Source organism: Eptesicus fuscus, chromosome 9 (genome assembly GCF_027574615.1).
Source record: "Eptesicus fuscus isolate TK198812 chromosome 9, DD_ASM_mEF_20220401, whole genome shotgun sequence".
NCBI lineage: Eukaryota > Metazoa > Chordata > Mammalia > Chiroptera > Vespertilionidae > Eptesicus > Eptesicus fuscus.
This window is the reverse complement of record NC_072481.1, coordinates 56,989,133-57,009,466: the sequence shown is the minus strand read 5'-3', so window position 1 is coordinate 57,009,466 and position 20,334 is coordinate 56,989,133. Positions and strand designations below refer to the sequence as shown.

Sequence of the window (20,334 nt, the reverse complement as noted above, 5' to 3'; positions counted from 1 at the left end):
AAGAGAACCCAGGGCCTGCAGGGGAGGGCAGTTAGAGGCAACTAGGCCTGCAGGGGAGGGCAGTTGGGAGTGACTGGGCCAGCAGGGGAGGGCAGTTGGAGGTGACCAGGCCTGCAGTGGAGGGAAGTTGTTGGGGGACCAGACCTACAGGGGAGGGCAGTTTGGGAGGACCAGGCCTGCAGGGGAGGGCAGTTGGGGGCACCAGGCCAGCAGGGGATGGCAGTTGGGGGTCACCAGGCCAGCAGGGAGAACAGTTAAGGGCGACCAGGCCAGCAGGGCAGGGCAGTTAAGGGTGACTGGGCCTGCAGAGGTGGGCAGTTGGGGGGAACCAAGCCAGCAGGGGAGGGCAGTTGAGGGCAACCAGGCCTGCAGGTGAGGACAGTTACGGGTGACACGGCCTGCAGGGGAAGGCAGTTGGGGGCAACCAGACCAGCAGGGGAGAGCAGTTAGGGGCAACCAGGCTGGCAAGGGAGGCCAGTTGCGTGTGACCGGGCCAGCAGGGGAGGGAAGTTGGAGGTTACCAGGCCTGCAGGGGAGGGCAGTTGTGGGGGGACCAGTCCTGCAGGGGAGGGCAGTTTGGGGGGACCAGGCCTGCAGGGGAGGGCAGTTGGGGTGACCAGGCCTGCAGGGGAGGACAGTTAGAGGCAACCTGGCCTGCATGGGAGGGCAGTTGGGGGCAACCAGGCTGGCAGGGGAGGGCAGTTGGGGGCAATCAGGCCAGCAGGGGAGCAGTTAGGCATCGATCAGGCTGTCAGAGGAGTGGTTAGGGGGTGATCAGGCTGACAGGCAGAAGCAGTTAGGGGCAATCAGGCAGGCAGGCAGGTGAGTGATTGGGAGCCAGCAGTCCTGCATTGTGAGAGGGATGTCCCAGATTGGAGAGGATGCAGGCCGGGTGAATTTTGTGCACGAATTTCGTGCACCAGGCCTCTAGTATATAGAAAACACTAAAGATCCCACTAAAAAACTACTAGAACTGATAAATGAATTCAGTGAAGTAGCAGGATACAAAATATTAATAAATTGGTGACATTTTTATACATCAATAATGAGCTGCCCCGCTCATTTTTAAATCAGATTGTTTTTCTGCTATTGAGATGCATGAGTTCTTTATATATTTTGTGTATTAGTCCCTTATCAGATATATGATTTGCAAGTATTTTCTCCTATTCAGTAGGTTTCCCTTTCATTTTGTTGATGGTTTCCTTTGCTGTGCAGAAGCTTTTTAATATGACATAGTCCCACTTATTTATTTTCTCCCTTTTTGAGACTACCCTCCAGGCATCTTTTCCAACCAAAATTCCAAATATACATTTAATTCCACTGGATTTTTAAATATTCCCAATGTACACAGCCATAGGATTAGAAATTGTGATATCATTTGTCTAACACTGTACATTTTAGTACTAAAAAAGGAAACTCTTGGTAACCTCAATGTTGATTCACCTGGTCAGTCCCTTATTCTTTGTCTATTGATCTTTTCATTACTCCTTTTTTCAGAATCTTCATCTTCTTCATAATGTTACTGTATGTTACCCCTTCAAATAAGAAATTCCACCTTGAATCAAATTTTGCATCTAGCAAAATTTTCCTCTGCCAAGATTTTTGCTGAATCTACTCTGGAAATGGATTAATTATGACCCCATAATTGGTGAGAAGAATGGTGGCTCTTCAATCTTTCCCAAAGAACAATGGTTTTGGCTATTTTCCTCTGAATTTTATGGAGACAAACATACCTTATTTATTGATCTGTTGCTTCCTAGATCCATGTTATAACCATCCTGATACTTTACTTTCATTCCTAATATCTACTTCTGGCTCTACTCCTCAATATCTGTGATGACTCTATTTCTATATCTGAAGACCCCCTTTACCTTTTCCATTGAATCATGGCTCCTTGACATTCATTTGAGCACAGCTTCACCTGTAGTTTTACTTTAGGAAAAAATATTTTTCCATAACATCTCTAAGGAATTCTTGCCTTTATAATACCCAGGACTTCTCAAAGAAGAAAATAATTCTGAGTAAACATAAATTAATCTGCTTTAATATAAATAACTACTGAAGCAAAGCATATTCATTTGAAAAGGCTAAGAAATTTGGAGGAAATAGTGAAGAAGGCTTTAGGGGTAAAAAAATTGAAACATATATTTTTAAGTTATTTAATTTACTTATCTATAGTCCTAACTTCTACAGCTGCCTGAAGGATGTCAGAATCATTTGGGAGCACTTGTATAATACAAACCTCTTATTGACTTGCACTAGTAATCTTATTTTAATGCTCTGCTTTGGAGACATGGTTAGAGTGGTTTGCAGGACTCAATTAGTGAATATCAGGCATGGATCCTTTAGAGGAAGAAGTTTTATTTTTTTCACAGAAAGAAAAAGTCCTTAAAAAATATTTGCTTTTTTCAATTAATTGAAATTCATATTGTCATTCAGAGGTAAGTGAAATATTCTCCCTGTTTTATTTCCATTTCTTCTTTCTGGTGTTTCATTCTTTTATAGTCTTTCCTTTTATAATGAGAAAAAAATTTAAGCAAATGCTATCACTCGGGAGAGGTTGAAAGAGATGCATAATGATGGGTATGCTTGCTTCCTGCCAGACACTGTGTTAAGCTCTGCAAATACAAGATAAGTAAAATCCAAACCTGGCTTTTTAAAGAATTCACTGTTTATTTAGGGAAGCAGTAGTCATTGTATAATTATTATTCAATATGATTACCATGCACATGAAGTTTTAAATGAAGTGTTATAGATGAATAGATAAGAGAATAGTTTTGCTGGGGAGGTTTAGGAACATGTCACAAAAATTAAATTGTAAGTGGTGCAGAAATATGAAGGGTGGTTTGCAGTAGGGATATCTTTGTCCACCACTGCTCAGAGTTGGCCTTAGAGCTTGAGGTCTGACTGATCCTCGAATGAACCATCAGTTAGATGCTGTCAGGGACAGAAGGAAAAGTACGATGAACACAAAGTCCCAAGGAGGCTGTCCGCGGAGACTGACTCTAAGTGAGGCAGGCCAATCCAGGCCTGGGACAAGTGTCAGAAACAAGGCAACTGATCGCACATGTCGAGCTGGGACATTCCTGCAACTTCATCTGAAAACAAAACAAAAAAGAGTCCAAACAAAGCACACATGTTAGTACTAGGGCAGGCAGAAGGACAACAGCCATCTAACTGAGGTATAGCTTAGGGTTTTTCAAAAAGAATCAGGGTTTAATGAGAGGAGCATGAATGGGGCCAGATTACCTGTTACTCCAAGAGGCAAATCCTCTAAGTAGTCATCTGCAGCTCGTAACATCTGCCTCAGTGCAGAGAGGATCAGAATGTCCTTTAAAGGGTCCTGCTCCCACTCCGGAGCATAATTTTCAACCATCAGAATTTTAGAAATAGGAATTTTTAGCATTTTTTGGATTTTCATTATCTATGGAAAAATTATTTTATAAGGATCAGTCTTACATCTAAAATTTGACTGAATTTAAATGTAATTCAAAAAACAAAAAAAAAAACAATGACTTAATAAATTATCTTCAGAATATAATTATAATTCAGATAATTATAGTTTTAAAATGAGATTTAACCAGGGAATTGATCATTTCTTTACTTACCTGTGAATATGTAGTGTGAGCACACACAAACACACACACACACACACACACACAAAGTATAATATTATTATGACAATAGCTGGTTACAAACCATGTTCTTTACCTGGCTTTGAGAAGTCATAGAATTATTCATGTTTAAAAAGTCTTTTTGAAGAACTCCATGGTAATTTTTCACTTTAGTCAGCAAGGCTACCTGTTGTATACCTAGATCAAGTAGATAAATCAGTTATTTTATATCATAATCAGTAATGTGTCAACAAAGTAATTAAATATGTATAAAATCAGTTCTCTGTAGGATGGTTTTAAGATTTGGAGAACTAAACGACTAGTTCTGGTGAGGATGTGGAGAAAAAGGAATCCTTGTGCACTGCTGGTGGGAATGCAGACTGGTGCAGACACTATGGAAGACAGTATGGAGTTTTCTCAAAAAGTTAAAAATGGAACACCCATTTGACCCAGTAATCCCACTTCTAAGACTATATCCCAAGAAATCAGAAACACCAATCAGAAAGGATATATGCACCCCCATGTTCATAGCAGCACAATTTACAATAGTTAAGATTTGAAAACAACCTAAGTGACCATCAGCAGATGAGTAGATTAAAAAACGGTGGTACATCTACACAATGGAATACTACGCTGCTATAAAAAAGAAAGAACTTTTACTATTTGCAACAGCATGGATGGAACTGGAGAGCATTATGCTAAACTAAATAAGCCAGAGAAAGATAAATATCACATGATCTCACTCATATGTGGGATATAATGATCAACATAATTTGATGAACAAAAATAGATCCAGAGACAAATGGCAGGGAAGGGGGGGTTAGAGAGCAATCAAAGGACTTGTATGCATGCATATTAGCATAACCAATGGACACAGACACTGAGGTTGTGGGGGCTTTCCCGGGGGGGAATGGTTGGGGGTGTGGAGTCAATTGGGAAAAAAGGAGACATATGTAAAACTTAAGACAATTTAAAAAAAAAGATTTGGAGAATGAATTATCCCCTATACATCTCAATATGGGACCTGAATTTTTTTATTAGGAGAAATAATAGTTTTCTTCCAACATGAGAAATCATTTTTAAATGCAACTAAATTTACACTATGTTGTAATCATCTACTGTTCCATTCAAATAGTGTATTTTAAAGTGTTTTGGGGGGAGTGGCTGATGGACCTTGACAACTAAAAGGAACCCAAGAAAGAGATAAAGTGAGGAGGGTTGTATGCCTACATTTATAAAAGCAAAATACACTGTTTTCATATTTCTAAGGACCTCTTGCCCTCTCCCTCATACCACAGAGATTAGTAAATCTCATAACCTAATCAAAGCTCTCCTTTAGTAACAATTGCTTCCCCAGAAAAAAAAAATATTATAAAATTGAGATTTCCAGGCTGCCTCTGATACTGCTTTTGTAGAGCTTTTTAGAATTTCCTCCTTATAGAAACCTTGAGTTTATAATTTCTTATTATAAAATGAAGGTCTTTACTATCTTCTCTTCATTCATGTCCCTGATGAATAACTAGTAAAGTTGGCTAATTAAAACCTGGCCTCTAATAGAGAGCAGGACTCAATTTACAGGTATAAATTTTTTCCAACTTCTGTTACAATGCAATTCTTCTTTTTCCAAATTAATGCAGTATCTTCTTAGAGACTGTAAGTCAGCACAGTTACATGCATTAAGTATTGCCACCCAACATGGTATGCTGCTATAGGCCCTTAAAAATCTAATTTCAAATCTTAACACTTCTGTAACTCAGTCTTATTCCAAATCCACTATGCTTTTAGATCTGTTAAATGTTTACATATTTACATTGAGTATATTTAATGTTTACTACAATCTGTAAATGCAGAATTTACCATTCCCATTTTACCGAAGAGAGACTATAAATTCAGTGCACTTGAGTTAACTTTCCAAAGATAAAAAATTCTGACTGTTTAAAAAAATCTAGGTTTAATTAGCCACTAAGACTATGGTAGTACATTAAATTGCACAGATTTATTTTTCAGAACCTAAATATGTCATCTTTTTATTGATATACTAAATAGTGAGGCTTTGGAGTATAAGTGCTCAAACAAAAGTCTTTACACTAAAATTTTTGGAAAGTTCAGTGAGAATACTTCCATCCAGTTCTGGACCAAATAGAAAAGACAAACAATTCTTTCCACTAAGTACAGCTAAAAGCACTGGATTATATGTAAGTTGAATGCAAAGATGGAAAGGTGGAGAGAAGAAGACAGACTCGCTAGGCACCTTGGGATCCAAGGAACAATGTGGTGGTGAGCTCTCCAGTCTTTCTTTCTACTTCATGTATCCCATATTAACTGCTGGAGAAGCTTGCAACTAGAAAATGCCAATTGGAGCTGGCAAAAGAAAAGAAAAAAAATAGAGGAAAGGGGAGGAGAAAAGTAGGAGGGGAGGGAAGGGAAGTCTGTTCTTTCTAGCCAAAGCATGAGAAAAGGCACAACTTAGCAAGACATAAAACTTTCAGACAACAGCTACACTATCCCAGTGAAACACCACAGAAAGTAACTTCAGTCCCATCCATGGAAGCATCTCCTCCCTTGTAAACCCTCCACCCTCTGCTAGGGTAGTATCATAGAAGAAGACCACGTACTAGGTTCCCCTTAATGGTTTCAATGGAGGCTACTTGGGAATCCAGGACTTCCACCTAAACCAAAGTACCAGTGTCAGAGGAAGCCAAGTGAGAATATAATGAACAACATAAACTGATGAACAAAAACAGATCCAGAGACAGAGAAGCATCGATCAGACCGTCAAACCTCAGAGGGAGGTAGGGGAGGGTGGGGAAAGGGGGGAGAGATCAACCAAAGAACTTGTATGCATACATATAAGCCTAACCAATGGACTGAGGGCATGAGTGGGGGATCGGGGAGGTAATGGGGGGATAAGGACACATATGTAATACCTTAATCAATAAAGACATTAAAAAAAAAAGGTAATGGGCAGGTTTGACCCCATCTCCCTCTTAGGCAATTTTTGTGTTCTGAAAAATAAAAATTGAGCTGAGAAGACTGAAAATAAATAAATAAATAAATAAATAAATAAATAAATAAATAAATAAATAAATAAAAGAAACTGAAACTTTAACCACCATTCATTTACCCAGCCTTAATGAGACTCCTATCCTCCTGTGGTATAAGTGTAAGCCATATGGGATCAATATAAAAATGTTCTTCCTCCTTAAAGGTGTCAGACAAAGCTTAGTAGGAAGCCTGTACTTTCACTCCTACAAGCACAAGGTCAGGAGAGTTGTGCTAAAACACAAGATTTAAACAAGATCCAGAGTCTCATAGTACAGTACCCAAAACATCCATGATGTAATCAAGAATTACTTATACCAAAAAGAAGAAAATCTAATCTGATTGACATTTGTAGGACATGCCAAAAATCAGCAGCATACACATTATGTTTAAGCACCTATGGAACATTTATCAAGATATACTATATCCTGAGACATAAATCAAACTTCAAAAAATTTTAAACAATTTAAATCTGAGTATGTCCTTTAAACAAAATGGAATCAATCTCAAAGTCAGTAACAGAAGGGTAACAGGAAAAACTCCAAGCACTTGAAAGCTAAGCAATATACTCTAAGTAATTCAAGAGTCAAGAGGATGTCCCAAGGAAAATTTAAAAATGTATTAAATAGGATGATAATTTAAAATATAACATACCAAAATTTGTGGGACATTACTAAACAAGTGTTGGTAGGAAAATATTTAGCACTCAATGCTTGGAGTTGAAAACAGGAAAAGTCCATAATCAGTCATCTAAGTTCCCAACAACTACCACAACTCGCCTAATATAAAGTAGATCATTCTAGTAGCTCTATAACTATTTTTAAATTGAATTTTCAATTTTAAAACTCCTGAAAAAGAAATCTCCAGGCCCAGATAGTTTCATTAGAGAATCCTCCTAAATATTTAAAGAGAAATTAACACCAATGCTACACAATCTCTTTCAGAAATAGAAGAGGAAGGAACACTTTCCAACTCATTTTATAAGGCCGGTATTACCCTGATATCAAAGCCTGACAAAACCAAAAAAGAAACTACAGACCAATATCCCTTATGAATATAAATGTAAAAATTTTTAATAAAATATTATCAAATAGGATTCATCAATATATAAAAAGAATTATATGCCATGAATACATGGGTTTTATTCTAAGGAAACCAGGCTGACTTAAGGTTCAAAATCAATCAATATGATCCAACATATTATCAGGCTAAAGAAGAAAAAAACATCCCATCATTATGTCAACCTATGGAAAAAAAACTATTTCAACACCCATTCATGATAAAAATCAAAACGCAGAGAATTAGAAATAAAGAACTTCCTCATCTTAATAAAGAACAACTATAAAAAAACTCATATACTAATGTTCATTGAAGCTTTATTTCCAATAGCCAAATACTAGAAGTAATCAAAATATCCTTTGATAGAGAATGTTTGAACTGTGGTATATCTATACCATGGAATGCTACTAAACAATAAAAAGAAATGAACAATAGATATACGCAACAATTTCTCATGGACCTCAAAGAACATGAGACTGGGTGAAAAAAATTGTCAAAAGTGACATACTGTATAATTCAATTTATATAATATTCTTAAATAACAAAATTATGGAATGAGAGAAGAGATTGGTGATTGTCAAGAATTAGGGATGGCGGGGGATTAGGAGGTATCGTAAGGGGGATTTTTATGGTGATTAGGAGGTATCGTAAGGGGGATTTTCTGTATCTTGATTGTAGTACTAGGTCACATGAATCTACACGTGATAAAACAGCATAGAGCTATATACACAAATTAAAACAATGTCAATTTTCTGGTTTTGATCATCCTGGTATAGTCACATAATGTGGTGAGATGATTCCCCTATCAAGCCACAGGAAAACCACACAAGACAAAAAGCTATGGCCATTTTAGTCTTTCAGGATTGAAGAGTAGGATTTAGGGCCTTTCCTTCAGTCAAGGGTGTGCACCAATCAACCCATGGCTTAGGAAATGGATGAAGCGTACATGGAAGCTCTCTGTATTACCTTTGCAACTGCCTATATCAATCTATAATTATTTCAAAATAAAAAATCTTAAGTGAAATGAGACTCACCACAGTTTAACACTATTTTGTGAACTTGTTTGAATTTTTCCACCATTTCAGAGGAGAGACTGTTGATACAGTTGATATCTAAAACATAAGCCACACAGTGAATCCTGTCCTTCAGTGATGGAGAGGTGATGAAGGTAGGATGTCTGGAGGTAATTGGTTGCTGGGGTCTAAACTGTTAGAGGAACATAATGTAACATTTAGAGAGTCTCTGCTGAATTCTTTAAGACAAAATTCATGTTCCAAATGTGACCACCATTAACCTCCAACCCGTAATTTTCCCTCCCCACAGCTCCTCCTCCCCCAGATTTATTAATGTTGCCTCTTCCATATTTCCTTTCCACTGAGTGCATAACGCATTCTATCTTTGTTATAAAAAAACACTTTGTTATTTTGGTAAAAAAATTATAATTATCCATAATTCACATTATCCAGAGAAACTACCATTATTAATGTTAAACACCATTTAAGACTCCTCTCTAAGCATTTTACATATTTACTAATGAATAGAGAGAAAAGGAGAGAGAAAATACACTGAAAATCCCATTAAAAGTAAAATATTATCATTTCTTTTCATTTTCCAGAAGGAAAAAAATCTATAGTAAAACAGAAGAAATACCAAATTTCAAATTAATGTTAATATTGCCTTACCATAAGACAATAATCTTTCTAGGATTAGGAAAATAGATGACAAAACATAGTAAAAGATTGATTCATTATGTTTTAAATTTATCTTTATTGCTGAAAGTATTACAGATGTCTCCCTTTTTCTCTCCATTGGTCCCTTCTGCCCCTCTACACATAGCTTTAACTATATGTTTCATTGTTGGACTGAATTGGTTCATTTTTCTCCCCCGTAAAAATGAAGGTATTAGTATGCTCATGATTTTTTTTTTTCTGCTCTGTTCTTCCTCCCTATGTCTTTATGTCTTCTTAAATTGTGATCTCCATGAAGATAAGAATTATGTTCTTATTCAAGTGTATGTTTCTAGTAACTAGCATAGTGTCTGACACAACTTAGGTTTTAAATAAATAGTTTTTAAAATAGTGTGTCCCAAATATATACATACGCATTAACAGCTGATACCTCAATTTTGAAAATGAAATGTATTTTAATAAACACTGCCTTTATAATTATTCAAAGTGTTTGCATACATTTTTGGGGATACCCTATCTGAGTACATGGTTACGGTTTTCAATCAAGTGCAATTGAGAGGCAAAAGAAATCACTGTTTAGAAATTGAGGCTAATTGTATTACACCCAATACCTAAAAGAAAGATGATAATGATGGTTAACTTTTTGACAATTTAGAGTACATCATCTCATTTATCCTTTCAGCCACCCTATGAGATGGGCATTATTATTATTACCTACAATACATTTCACACATGAAAAAACTAAGACTTACAGAGTCAAGTATATGACGTGCTTATGAGTACACATCTAGTTAGTGGCAAAGCCAACCTTTAGATTTGGGTATTTAAATAGTATTTAAGTAATGAATACTAAGTATTTATTGTATAACATCATGCTTCAACAAAAAAAAATTTAGTTGTTCCAATGTTTTGTCTAAGTGATCAAAAAAATGTGAGATTAAACTACTGCTTTACTGTGGGAAGCCACCGCTTTCCCAATACTGTCATAAGAGTGCACCAAGGAACATGGAAGGCCAACGGACCTTGGACTTAGCAGGGGTGTGTTGAGATAGTGGTGGCTCGAAGCAATTTCCTGACCTGATAGCCTCAAAGTAAATGTTTACTTTGACACGGTCTGTCTGCTACCTGTGGCAAGATGTGTATCTAAAAAGTGAATAAAAAGCAGACCAGCCAGAAGTTGGTGTGCCTCTCCAAGAGAGAGGTTACCACCTGGCCCCCATGCCTTCTAAATTCATATTTCTTGTCAGTGTTTTCATTTGTGTGCGGCCCCTTCTTCAAATCCTGAACCCTAGCCATAAAAGGATGTGGCACTTTACTATAAATACATGTCATAATAAAGAGTGATATAAACACAATATCCTCCTGACCTTTTACTGGAAGTAGAACCCTGCCTTTTGCATATATCTCATAATACTAAAGAAAAGAAGAGCAGTAACTCCACTTATATGAATACTTACTCATTTAAAGTACAGAAGTGTTGTTTAATGTTGAAATCACCTTATGGTAGTTAAAAATTCCTTATGGAGTAAAAATTCAACAAAAAGCATAATAAAATTATTTGAAATGTTTTAGAATACTAAAGAGTTCTTACGTGATATCTGTCCGGCACACAGCCTTTTAAGATCTGGGGTATGTCATCCATATGCAATCCTACTCCCTCTTTCTCATCCAGCCCCATGGTGTCACACAACATAAATGGCAGAGATTTTCCATCATTTCCATCTTTAATAGAATATATCCTATACTGCAAAAAAAGGGGCAGGTGTAAAATTGCATTCTTCAACTAGAATTCATGACAGTAGAAAGACCAGAGACTGATTATTTGAACACTGCTGTCCTCAAACATTTTGGTCTCAGAATTACCTTAGACTCTTAAAAATTATTGAGAATTCCACAGATAATTTATATGAGTTATATTTATTAATACTTGACATAAATTAAAACTGAAAGAATTTTAAATATTTCTTAAACAATTTTAAAATGTAATTATTAACTTATAACATGTTAACCTAAACAAGATTTCTATGAAAAAAATAAAATTACTTTCAAAAAATATTATTATAAAGAGTGGGATTGATTTATTTTTTGCAATTCTTTTAGTGTTTGGATTAATAAAAGGTAGTTGGATTTTCATATCTACCTCTGCATTCAATCTGTTGTAATATATTGTTTTGGTTGAAGTATATAAAAATCACACCTCATACACATGTAGTAGGAAAGAGAAGGAGTATTTAATTTAACATCTTTCAGAGAATTTTGTATATTCCTCATTCATATACATGAAAGTTCAACAAGTGGTAAGTTCTCAAAGATTAGCTGCAATATGGAATTTGTGACATTTTCATACTCTGTTACATTAAATTCACTGACCTTACACTGTGAAATATATTTTATCCACAGATAATTTTGTAACCTGATGCATTGGTCATTTAAAATATCAGTTCACTGGCTGGCTTACCTAGATTTTCCAAATATTAGCACATTTCATTGTACAATATTAAAACATCATATCTCTTAAAACCACTATTAATCTGATCAGGTAACTGTTAGAAAGTTATCAAGCTCAGAGTGGTGGATATACGTTTCTTAAAGTTCTAATATTTTTGTTTACACCTAAAAGGTTATCATTGGAAACAAGCACTGTTGGTTTCCTTGAAGTGATAGGCTTGCTTTGTGCATTTTCCAAAAACAAACAAATAAAAAAAAAAAAACTACCAAGTATACAGTGTGAACAAGCAAGTCTTTCAGTTTCTTTTTGATTAAAAATTTGTTACATGAGAAAATTTCAGCTCACAACTCAATCACACCCATGCCTTTGCCCAACAACCACCATACTTTAATATGCATTGGAAGAGCTTTATATATACTTCTCATTTCATTACACAAAGTATTAAGATGACATATACTTAAAAATTAAGTTTAAACGAAATAAAAATTGTTACTGATTTATTAAGGATAATCTTATTCTTGTGTGAAACACATTCTGTTTGTTTTTAATGCGAGCTCAGTAGTAAGGAAGAATACAGTGACTGCTAGCAGTGTTTGGCGCCATTACTTGATTAGTGCTAAGGTGCCAATTAATAAAACTAAGATTGTATGGTCAGTTCAATTATCAACACACTAGAAAAAGGCAAAAGGTATCTTTTGTTATCAAAATAGTTTTAAACTCACAGATCCTCTAAAAGGGTCTCAGGAACCCTCAGGGGTCCACAAACCTCATTTTGAAGAGCACTATATTCTGGTAAAATGTACCCAAAAGAATTTTTCAATAGCACTCTGAAAAAATTTATTTACTGGTCAAATGCATTTCTAATATAGACACAACTATGGAAGCTTGGGGAAGAATTATTCCCAATGGAAAGAGCAAAAGGGGGTCTTAAAGACACCAGATACACTTTGATTACAATTCTCCCATTTCAAACCAGGAAATTTAGAACCCTTCTATGACCTATTGCAAAGCGTGACAAAATCAAGAACTCCAATAGGTCAATAAATCTCTAGGAGTGGTCCCATTGGAATTTTGTTCTAAGTGAATGGAACTTACTGGTATCTCAACGTGAAAAGAATTACACAAACCATTAGAGTTACGTATTTAAGTACATCTGTATTTTAAGATCAATATGCACATTCATGGTTTCATTGACCATTAATTTGTTTCCTTGATTTTTACTGGGAACTTCAATTCTTCAAAGAGAAGGGTCTCTTAGCAATAAAATATTATTTACAAACATTCTGTCCTGTATTCCTTCAGTTTATATAGTATTTGCACTTCATTTGGAGTTCAGGATCTATGCTTTAATTTAAAGCAATGCCTTTGGAGTTTTCAACATAAAAGGGAGAGAAATTCTGTCCTGATGAGTACCTCTTTTAGAGCATTTTTATATTGAATGATACTTACTTGTTATTACTTACATCTAAGATCCTTTAGCAAAGGGACTAAGTATTATTTATACTTAGGTCTCTATTGTCAACATAATACATATTTAGCAAACAGAAACATTTCAATCAAATATTTAACTTATTCAATTGCTTTTGCAGTATCATGCCCTAGCTTCTGTTACTAGGCTGATATCTATAATAATAAAAGTGTAATATGCAAATCGATCGAAGGGCTGAACAGCGGAATAACCATGCCAACAACCACGCTATGACACCCACTAGCACCATGTCAGCCAAGGCAGATACAATGTGATTGGTCGGGGGCCCAGCCATCACCCCATGATATGATTGTCCTGCAAAGGGAGGCCCAGGCCACCGACCAGCAGGCTGTGGAAGGTGGGCGGGGCCTCCTTCTGTGGGGTGAGATCAAGATTGAGGGGCTCCCAGACTATGAGAGGGCGCAGGCCAGGCTGAGGGACCCATACCCGAAGTGTACGAATTTCATTCACTCCGCCACTAGTATAAAATAAAACCACTCACATGGATAGGATCTAGACAACTTCAAAAAACAAATTGTGATTCTTGAAAATCCTAGAAAATGCTTTCAGTTATTAAATATGGCACTGAAATGGGCCATTACTGTTTTATGATAAATTTTGCACTGGCAGTGCAGAGCATATAAGCGATCAGAAGATAACAATATTAGGTTGTAGTGATTATAGATGAACACAGCTTGGTTATGAAATTTCCTATTTATTCTTTTTTATTATTCTTTGTTTGATTGTATGATAATATTTTGACAAACATAAAATGGGAGTTTCTAAGTAAATATTGCATCATAATTTGAAGATCTTTAGAGTAACAGTTTTTAAATGGTATTAGTATTTATTTCCTTAAACATATTTGTTTATAAATAAGATGGTGTTTGTAGGAAAATTTATAGATTTACCCTTTGAAGGTTGACCCACCAAAGGGAATTGCTATTTTGTTGCTCATTATTATTTCTTATATAATGATGTTATGTAATGGGAAATTCTGTATTACATAATTCTCATTTATTTTATTTTTTATAAAAAGAGAAAATCATTTCAATCCAGATAAAGCCAGGTAGGACATGAGCAAAAATACACATTAAATATAATGACTGAAGATTTACACAAAGTTTTTACAGTTTTGTTGCTGTTTTGTGCAAGTCCCCAAAATCATTCTTCATATAACTACTTCTTGCATCCATAAAAACGGAAAGCCTTGCTGTATAATATAACTTCATGGAGGTACAGTTGATTTAGCATTTATATGTTTGTAGATTAAAAGGAGATTATTTGTCTGAGAGAAAATGGGAAAAAAAATCAACAAACCTAATAACTGTAATTTATAAAAGTCCTCAGGAAATTCAGAGATAACTTACCAGTTCAGTAATGCTAGTGACATCAGACCCCACTGCGGCTTGGCGAGTCACATGGCCTCGGAAAACAGACTTCACTGAATTGAAAAAACTGGACTTTCCAGACCCAACTGGACCCAGCAAGAGAATATTAATTTCTGAAACCAAATCTGCATAGGGTTTGTAGGCTCTGAGCTCTGCTAGGAGCCCATTTCTGTACCTGTTAAAATATGGTGGTTAAATACAACAGCCAAACTTCCATAAAGAACAGCACAATTCTTCCAGAGTTTCTTGACTCCAATTTAAAAAAAGTCTTAATTACTTAGTTATTATGTTTATGTTAACATCTTCTATCATATGATTTGAATGGTCTAGGTTATGTACTTTGTGCTTGAAGAAAATGCATTTGTCTATATCTGACTAAACATTGACCAGCAATCAAATCATTGTCAAATTATTAGCTTTAGACCACATACATCTATAAGAAATATCAACAACAGTGAAAATGCATTATTATTTTCAGTAATAATATTATATTAAAAAGAAATAAAAATAAAATATATGCAATGCAGAGATATTTACCTATAATTGGGGAAAGATGCTTTGGTTTTGAAAATTTACTGACATTCTCCAAAAACTTTATTCACATAAAAAAATTTCAGAGACATTGTCTAAAATAGTCATCTATACTTTGTCTAGAAAACTTTGAATATTATAGGTCAAAAGTAAAACCTGAAGTTAAATTGTCATCAACTTTTTAAAGTTGCCTACAATTGGTCACGTTTTGTTTTTGTTGTTATTGTTCTAAACTGCATTGAACATATTATGTCCATAACATCATAATTCATTTTTATCACTCCAAGTGATTTTTATTTTGATAATTCTTTAGTAGTGCCATATATACAATTATTCTAAACTAGAGGCCCAGTGCATAAAAATTCATGCATTGGAGGGGAGGTCCCTCAGCCTGGCCTGACCCTCTCACAGTCTGTGAGCCCTCAGGGGCAGGAGGTGACCCGGCGATCAGGGGAAGGTGATGCCCATCACACCTCTGCTGCTGCCAATGTCGTCAGCGCAAGCCTTGGCCGGCCCTGGTTACCTAGGCCTCAGGAGCCCTGCACAGCTGGACAGCTGCCATCTGAGGCTTGCCTGAACCTCAGGCTGGCCTTGGGTGGCTGGGGGGCTAAGGGGACTGGGCACTGCCATCTTGTGGCTGTGGGCACCACCACCTCTGAGAGCATGGCAGTCAATTAGCCTATTCCCTCCTTATTGACTGTAGGTGCCACCATCTTTAATGGTGGGGCAGTCAATTAGCATTTTCCCTCCTTATTGGCTGTGGGCGCTGCCATCTTTGCAACAATGTGAGGGTCAATTAGCATATTCTCTCTTTATTAGATAGGATGAAATGAGTAATTAGATAGTCCAACTTACTGTGCGACTCCTGTTATCCTCCATATGTAGCCTTTAACATCCTGAATTCCTATAGGAAATAAAACACCACCATAATTTTTTAAACTTCTTTAGATCTCTTTCTAAAGTCTTATTAAATGTGGTCTACCTTCTAAATAAGGCATTAAGTGTGCTTGCATAACCCAGAGTTGAGCTGTTCAATGAGGAATTAGTGCTGGCAACATAATAAGAAGAGGAAAGAGTACCTTCTCAATGTGTCAGGATAGTAAGAAGCTGGGAAAATTCCTGGACAAGTGGAATGAGGAAACTGGGACAAGATAATTAAACAAGGCCAAACAATTTGAACAACTTACAGCCAGCTAGGGAATCGCAAGGTTTTATCTTCCCTAACCAAGGACACTTGAGAGCAAATGGTTTATACCTCTTCTCCCTAACCAGAGGATACGTAGCTTAAATCACCTTGGTCAGGGAAATAGAGAACAGAGAACAAGTTAATGCCATTTGTACCAGCTAAACCCAAGGACAGATGAAGTCAGGGAAATGAATAGCAAAAACCTGATTAAAGCCACATATACCCAAAATAAAATTAAAATAGTAACAGACCAAAGAAAAATCTCAAATATCCCTGTACACTCATTTTGATCTATCAGCATATTTAAAATATACCTGGAAAGCTAATGAATATTCTACTGAAACCTTCCCCTAAGATTCTCAGAAAAGAGATAAAAACCCTCAAGACAAAGACCTGGTGTGGGGCACGGACTTTTTACTTCCTCTTAAACTCCAAGGATTCCTATGAGTTTCGCAACCAGGGAAGCAGCAGGTAGAGAGAGCTCTTCCCAGGTTTACTCCCCACCCCCTTCCCCAATCCTGTCTCCAAGGCCCTCTTTTTCTCTGACTTTCCAGTGAACTGAAAGCATCTCTACCTTGGCTCCCTTCTATCACTGTGGCCTTCACTTTCCAGTGAGCTAACAGCAGTCCCACCTTGGCTCACTTCTTCCCTATAACCTTTCTAGAGAGCCAAAGCAGAGCACCACCTGAGCTCTCCCTGTTGCGTCTTCAACCCAAAGTCCTTTGTTCCATTGCCCCAGCTTTAATAAAAACACACTCTCAAAATAACCTGGATTTATACTGTGAAATATTTCCTACACAAAGTCAAGAACCCACAGACTACATGCCAGCCAGGGGCAGACACACTCCATGCCAGTCCCATCTGGTAACATCAACACATTAACTCACTCTGCAAACATTCACATAAACATGCCTAGAAATTTTCAGACTAACCAAAAATCAAAATAGACCTGCTATGATAGTGAAGTCTGTCTCTCTCTCTCTCTCTTTCTCTCACTCTCTCTTTCTCTCACCCCCTAACCCATATCTCCATTTCTGTCTCTTTACTTACATTTACCAATTTAGCTTGCTCAAAACTGCCTATACTTTCCAGTCTCCTAGGTTTCATTTGGAGTTTATGAAAGAGAAAATTGATGGCATAAAATCTGTTTGTTCCTCTCACTTTTCCTTTTGCTTATAGATCAACTAGAGGCCCAGTGCATGAAATTCTTGCACAGGTAGAGTCTCTCAGCCTGGCCAGTGATCAGGGCTGATCGGGGCCTTCTGGCTACTGGCCTGGGCCTTCCTTTATTCCACTCCACCCCCTCGTGGTTAGCTAACATCATAGAGAGCGATTGGTCGAACTCCTGTGGGGATAATTTGCATATTAAGCTTTTATATATATAGATTATAACCTACCAAACACAAAGACTGGGGTGAAAATGTAGGAGTATCTAGCATACCTTCAACTCGGAAAACTTCACATTCCAAATAATTTGAGGAAATGATATGTTGTATTCCTAATGCAATCCTTAACGAATGATCAATAAAAACTGTGGACTTATGTGGAATTAAGGAGAAAATGATATCATTAGAGGAATAAAATTTCAGTTTTTCAGAATCAATTTTTGGTTCTACATTTAAAAATTCAGTTGTTTTAGTGTTATTCAGTGAAAAAAAGAAAGAATTTTGACTACTACAATTTTCACCCATTTGAGGATAATGCCCAAGTAAAAATGCCCCAAAAATACAGCTGGGCAAGTAAATCACTGTTATAGTGGATCCTTGATGATTGCACTTATTAATCATATCTGCAACGGAACATTCATGGACACTAGACTTAAAAAGAAGACTCAAGGAAACATTTCCAAGCAGCTTTTGCAGAATCTTTTCTTCATTCCATGTCATTCTGGTTGTCACTGCCATTGTTCTGTATCTAATGGAAAAAAAAACAATAACAGGTTAAGAGGAAAGTATAGCATAGTGATTTAAAGTAGAGATTTCTGCTTCTAGTTCCAGTAGTTATTTTTTCTCTGACCTAATTAAAACATGTTATTTGAAATATAAGGCAATAGAAATGGAACAATAACAGGTAGATATTAAAAATAAGTAATTTGGATATAAAAATATAAAGTTTTTAAACCAGCAGGCAAAATAAAATACATAGTGAATAAAGAATATAAAAAAAATTAAAATAGAAATCAGAAAACCTTTTCTTAATGATAATTAGTAAATATTTTGGGCTTTGTGGCCATATGGTCTCTGCCACAATAACTCAACTTTGTCAATGCAAAAGCAGCCAGAGACAATATGTAAACAAATAAGCATGACTGTGTTCCAATAAAACTTTCTTTACAAAAACAAGTGGCTGACACACAGGCCACAGTTTCCCACCCCATGAATTAAAAGATAGGAATGAGGAATTCATACAGAAAAGACCTCACAAAGAAAGAAATTGAAATATGAAAAGTGTTAATAGTTATGGAGGTCCTAGAGTGGCAAAATGTAATATAAGCCATCCTGCCAATTCTTACAATGAGAAAAAATAGAAATGCAAGATACACTGTAAAATACAGATCTGAAAGCATTGGAGAGCTACCAAAGCAGTGAAGATTTTTTTTATTATTATTATTTTTGCAAAGATTTCGAAAAGAAGTGAATATAGAGAAAGAACTAAGTTTGGCATTAAGGAGCACATTTCCCGGAGGTGCACTTAGCGACCATAGAAGAGGTACCTAAGATGCCGAGAAATTAGCCCAAGTGTTCACTAGACTCATAAAGCTAAGGAAATATGGCACAGCATGGAAATGCTTGGCAACTCTCCCTCCAGGCTATGGGCTAGGATTCTGAAGAACAGGGAATAAGTGAGGGTGGGTGGACTGGAAGTAGACAGACTTAATTCCATCTGCTAGTAATCTCAATCTATGACAGGGTTAAGGTAAAGGAGAGTGCTAGTGCCTCTGGATCAGTAGTTCTCAACCTTCCTAATGCCGCGACCCTTTAATACAGTTCCTCATGTTGTGGTGACCCCCCAACCATAAAATTATTTTCATTGCTACTTCATAACTGTAATTTTGCTACTGTTATGAATCGTAATGTAAATATCTGTGTTTTCCAATGGTCTTAGGCGACCCCTGTGAAAGTGGTCGTGAACCACAGGTTGAGAACCGCTGCTGTTGAGTTCCCTGTGCTTAAAATTTTCATTATTCATATGCTTTCATATGAACAACAAAAGTATGATCATTAACATCAATTTCATTCGGAAACTCCTTTTCTAAGAAAGAAAAACAGGCCATTATCTTCACACAAGGAGAAAACATTGGATGGCAGGAAGTTGCTTACCTGTTTGTAAAAGCTGGATCAGGCTTAAACGGAGTACAAGCTGCTCCGTCCGGCTTGTGCAGCAGCCACACTCTGGAGGCAGAGAGTTCTGCTGAGATCATTGACTTCCTGGTCTGACAGAAAGGAAACTGAAACTCAAAGCGGCAATCAGCTGGCAGCATGCCATGTGCCGTTAAGTTTCTTTTTCCCAACCATAAAGAGACAGAAACAAAACAGAAAAGAATAAGATTCCCACTGAGCACATAAAAATGATCTTTGATTCCCTATGTACCCACATATAGGCATTCATGAAATGGCAAATATTAATTTTTAAAATTCCAATAAAGCTAATAGCTAACAATAGATAACATGAAGCAAAGGACTAAATCTGCTATTTGGAAGATGTGGTAGTAGAAAACACCCAATAAGAACCATAAAGAGAAAAAATTCTATAAAAATGAGGATAATTTAAAGGGCCTCTGGGATAACAAGTGTACCAAAATTTATATCATAAGTTACCAGAAGCAGAAGACAGAGCAAGGAATCGAAGTCTTATTTGAAGAAATAATGACAAAAAAAGCTTAGCTCTGGTGAAGAAATTAGACAT

At 36.5% G+C, this 20,334-nt stretch overlaps 1 protein-coding gene across 3 annotated transcripts; it reads right to left on the bottom strand.

The window, feature by feature from the left end:
• Window positions 1-2,649: 2,649 nt before the first annotated feature.
• IFI44L (interferon induced protein 44 like) lies at window positions 2,650-19,851 on the bottom strand. 3 transcript variants are annotated; one of them, XM_054720707.1, is made up of 10 exons: window positions 19,749-19,851; window positions 18,177-18,342; window positions 17,870-17,966; window positions 16,098-16,146; window positions 14,691-14,886; window positions 10,995-11,147; window positions 8,750-8,921; window positions 3,712-3,812; window positions 3,250-3,424; window positions 2,650-3,098 (listed from the first exon to the last, which is right to left on the bottom strand). In XM_054720707.1, the coding sequence occupies exons 1-10, from the start codon at window positions 19,847-19,849 to the stop codon at window positions 3,043-3,045; spliced, it is 1,266 nt and encodes a 421-aa protein (XP_054576682.1). In that variant the 5' UTR covers window positions 19,850-19,851; the 3' UTR covers window positions 2,650-3,042. The 3 variants fall into 3 exon arrangements, with proteins under 3 accessions (XP_054576682.1, XP_008137684.3, XP_054576683.1); XM_008139462.3 differs by having other exon boundaries at window positions 17,870-18,342; XM_054720708.1 differs by lacking the exons at window positions 14,691-14,886; window positions 18,177-18,342; window positions 19,749-19,851 and having other exon boundaries at window positions 17,870-17,931.
• Between the last annotated feature and the right edge of the window lie 483 nt (window positions 19,852-20,334).

Excerpts from the sequence above, each read along its gene's own strand:
- IFI44L (XM_008139462.3), bottom strand. The coding sequence starts at position 19,849 with ATGATCTCAGCAGAACTCTCTGCCTCCAGAGTGTGGCTGCTGCACAAG. Across the intron at positions 11,148-14,690 it reads TCACTAGCATTACTGAACTG|TATAGGATATATTCTATTAA; the intron begins GTAAGTTATCTC and ends CTTTTTTTGCAG. Across the intron at positions 3,099-3,249 it reads TTTGCCTCTTGGAGTAACAG|ATGAAGTTGCAGGAATGTCC; the intron begins GTAATCTGGCCC and ends TTTTGTTTTCAG.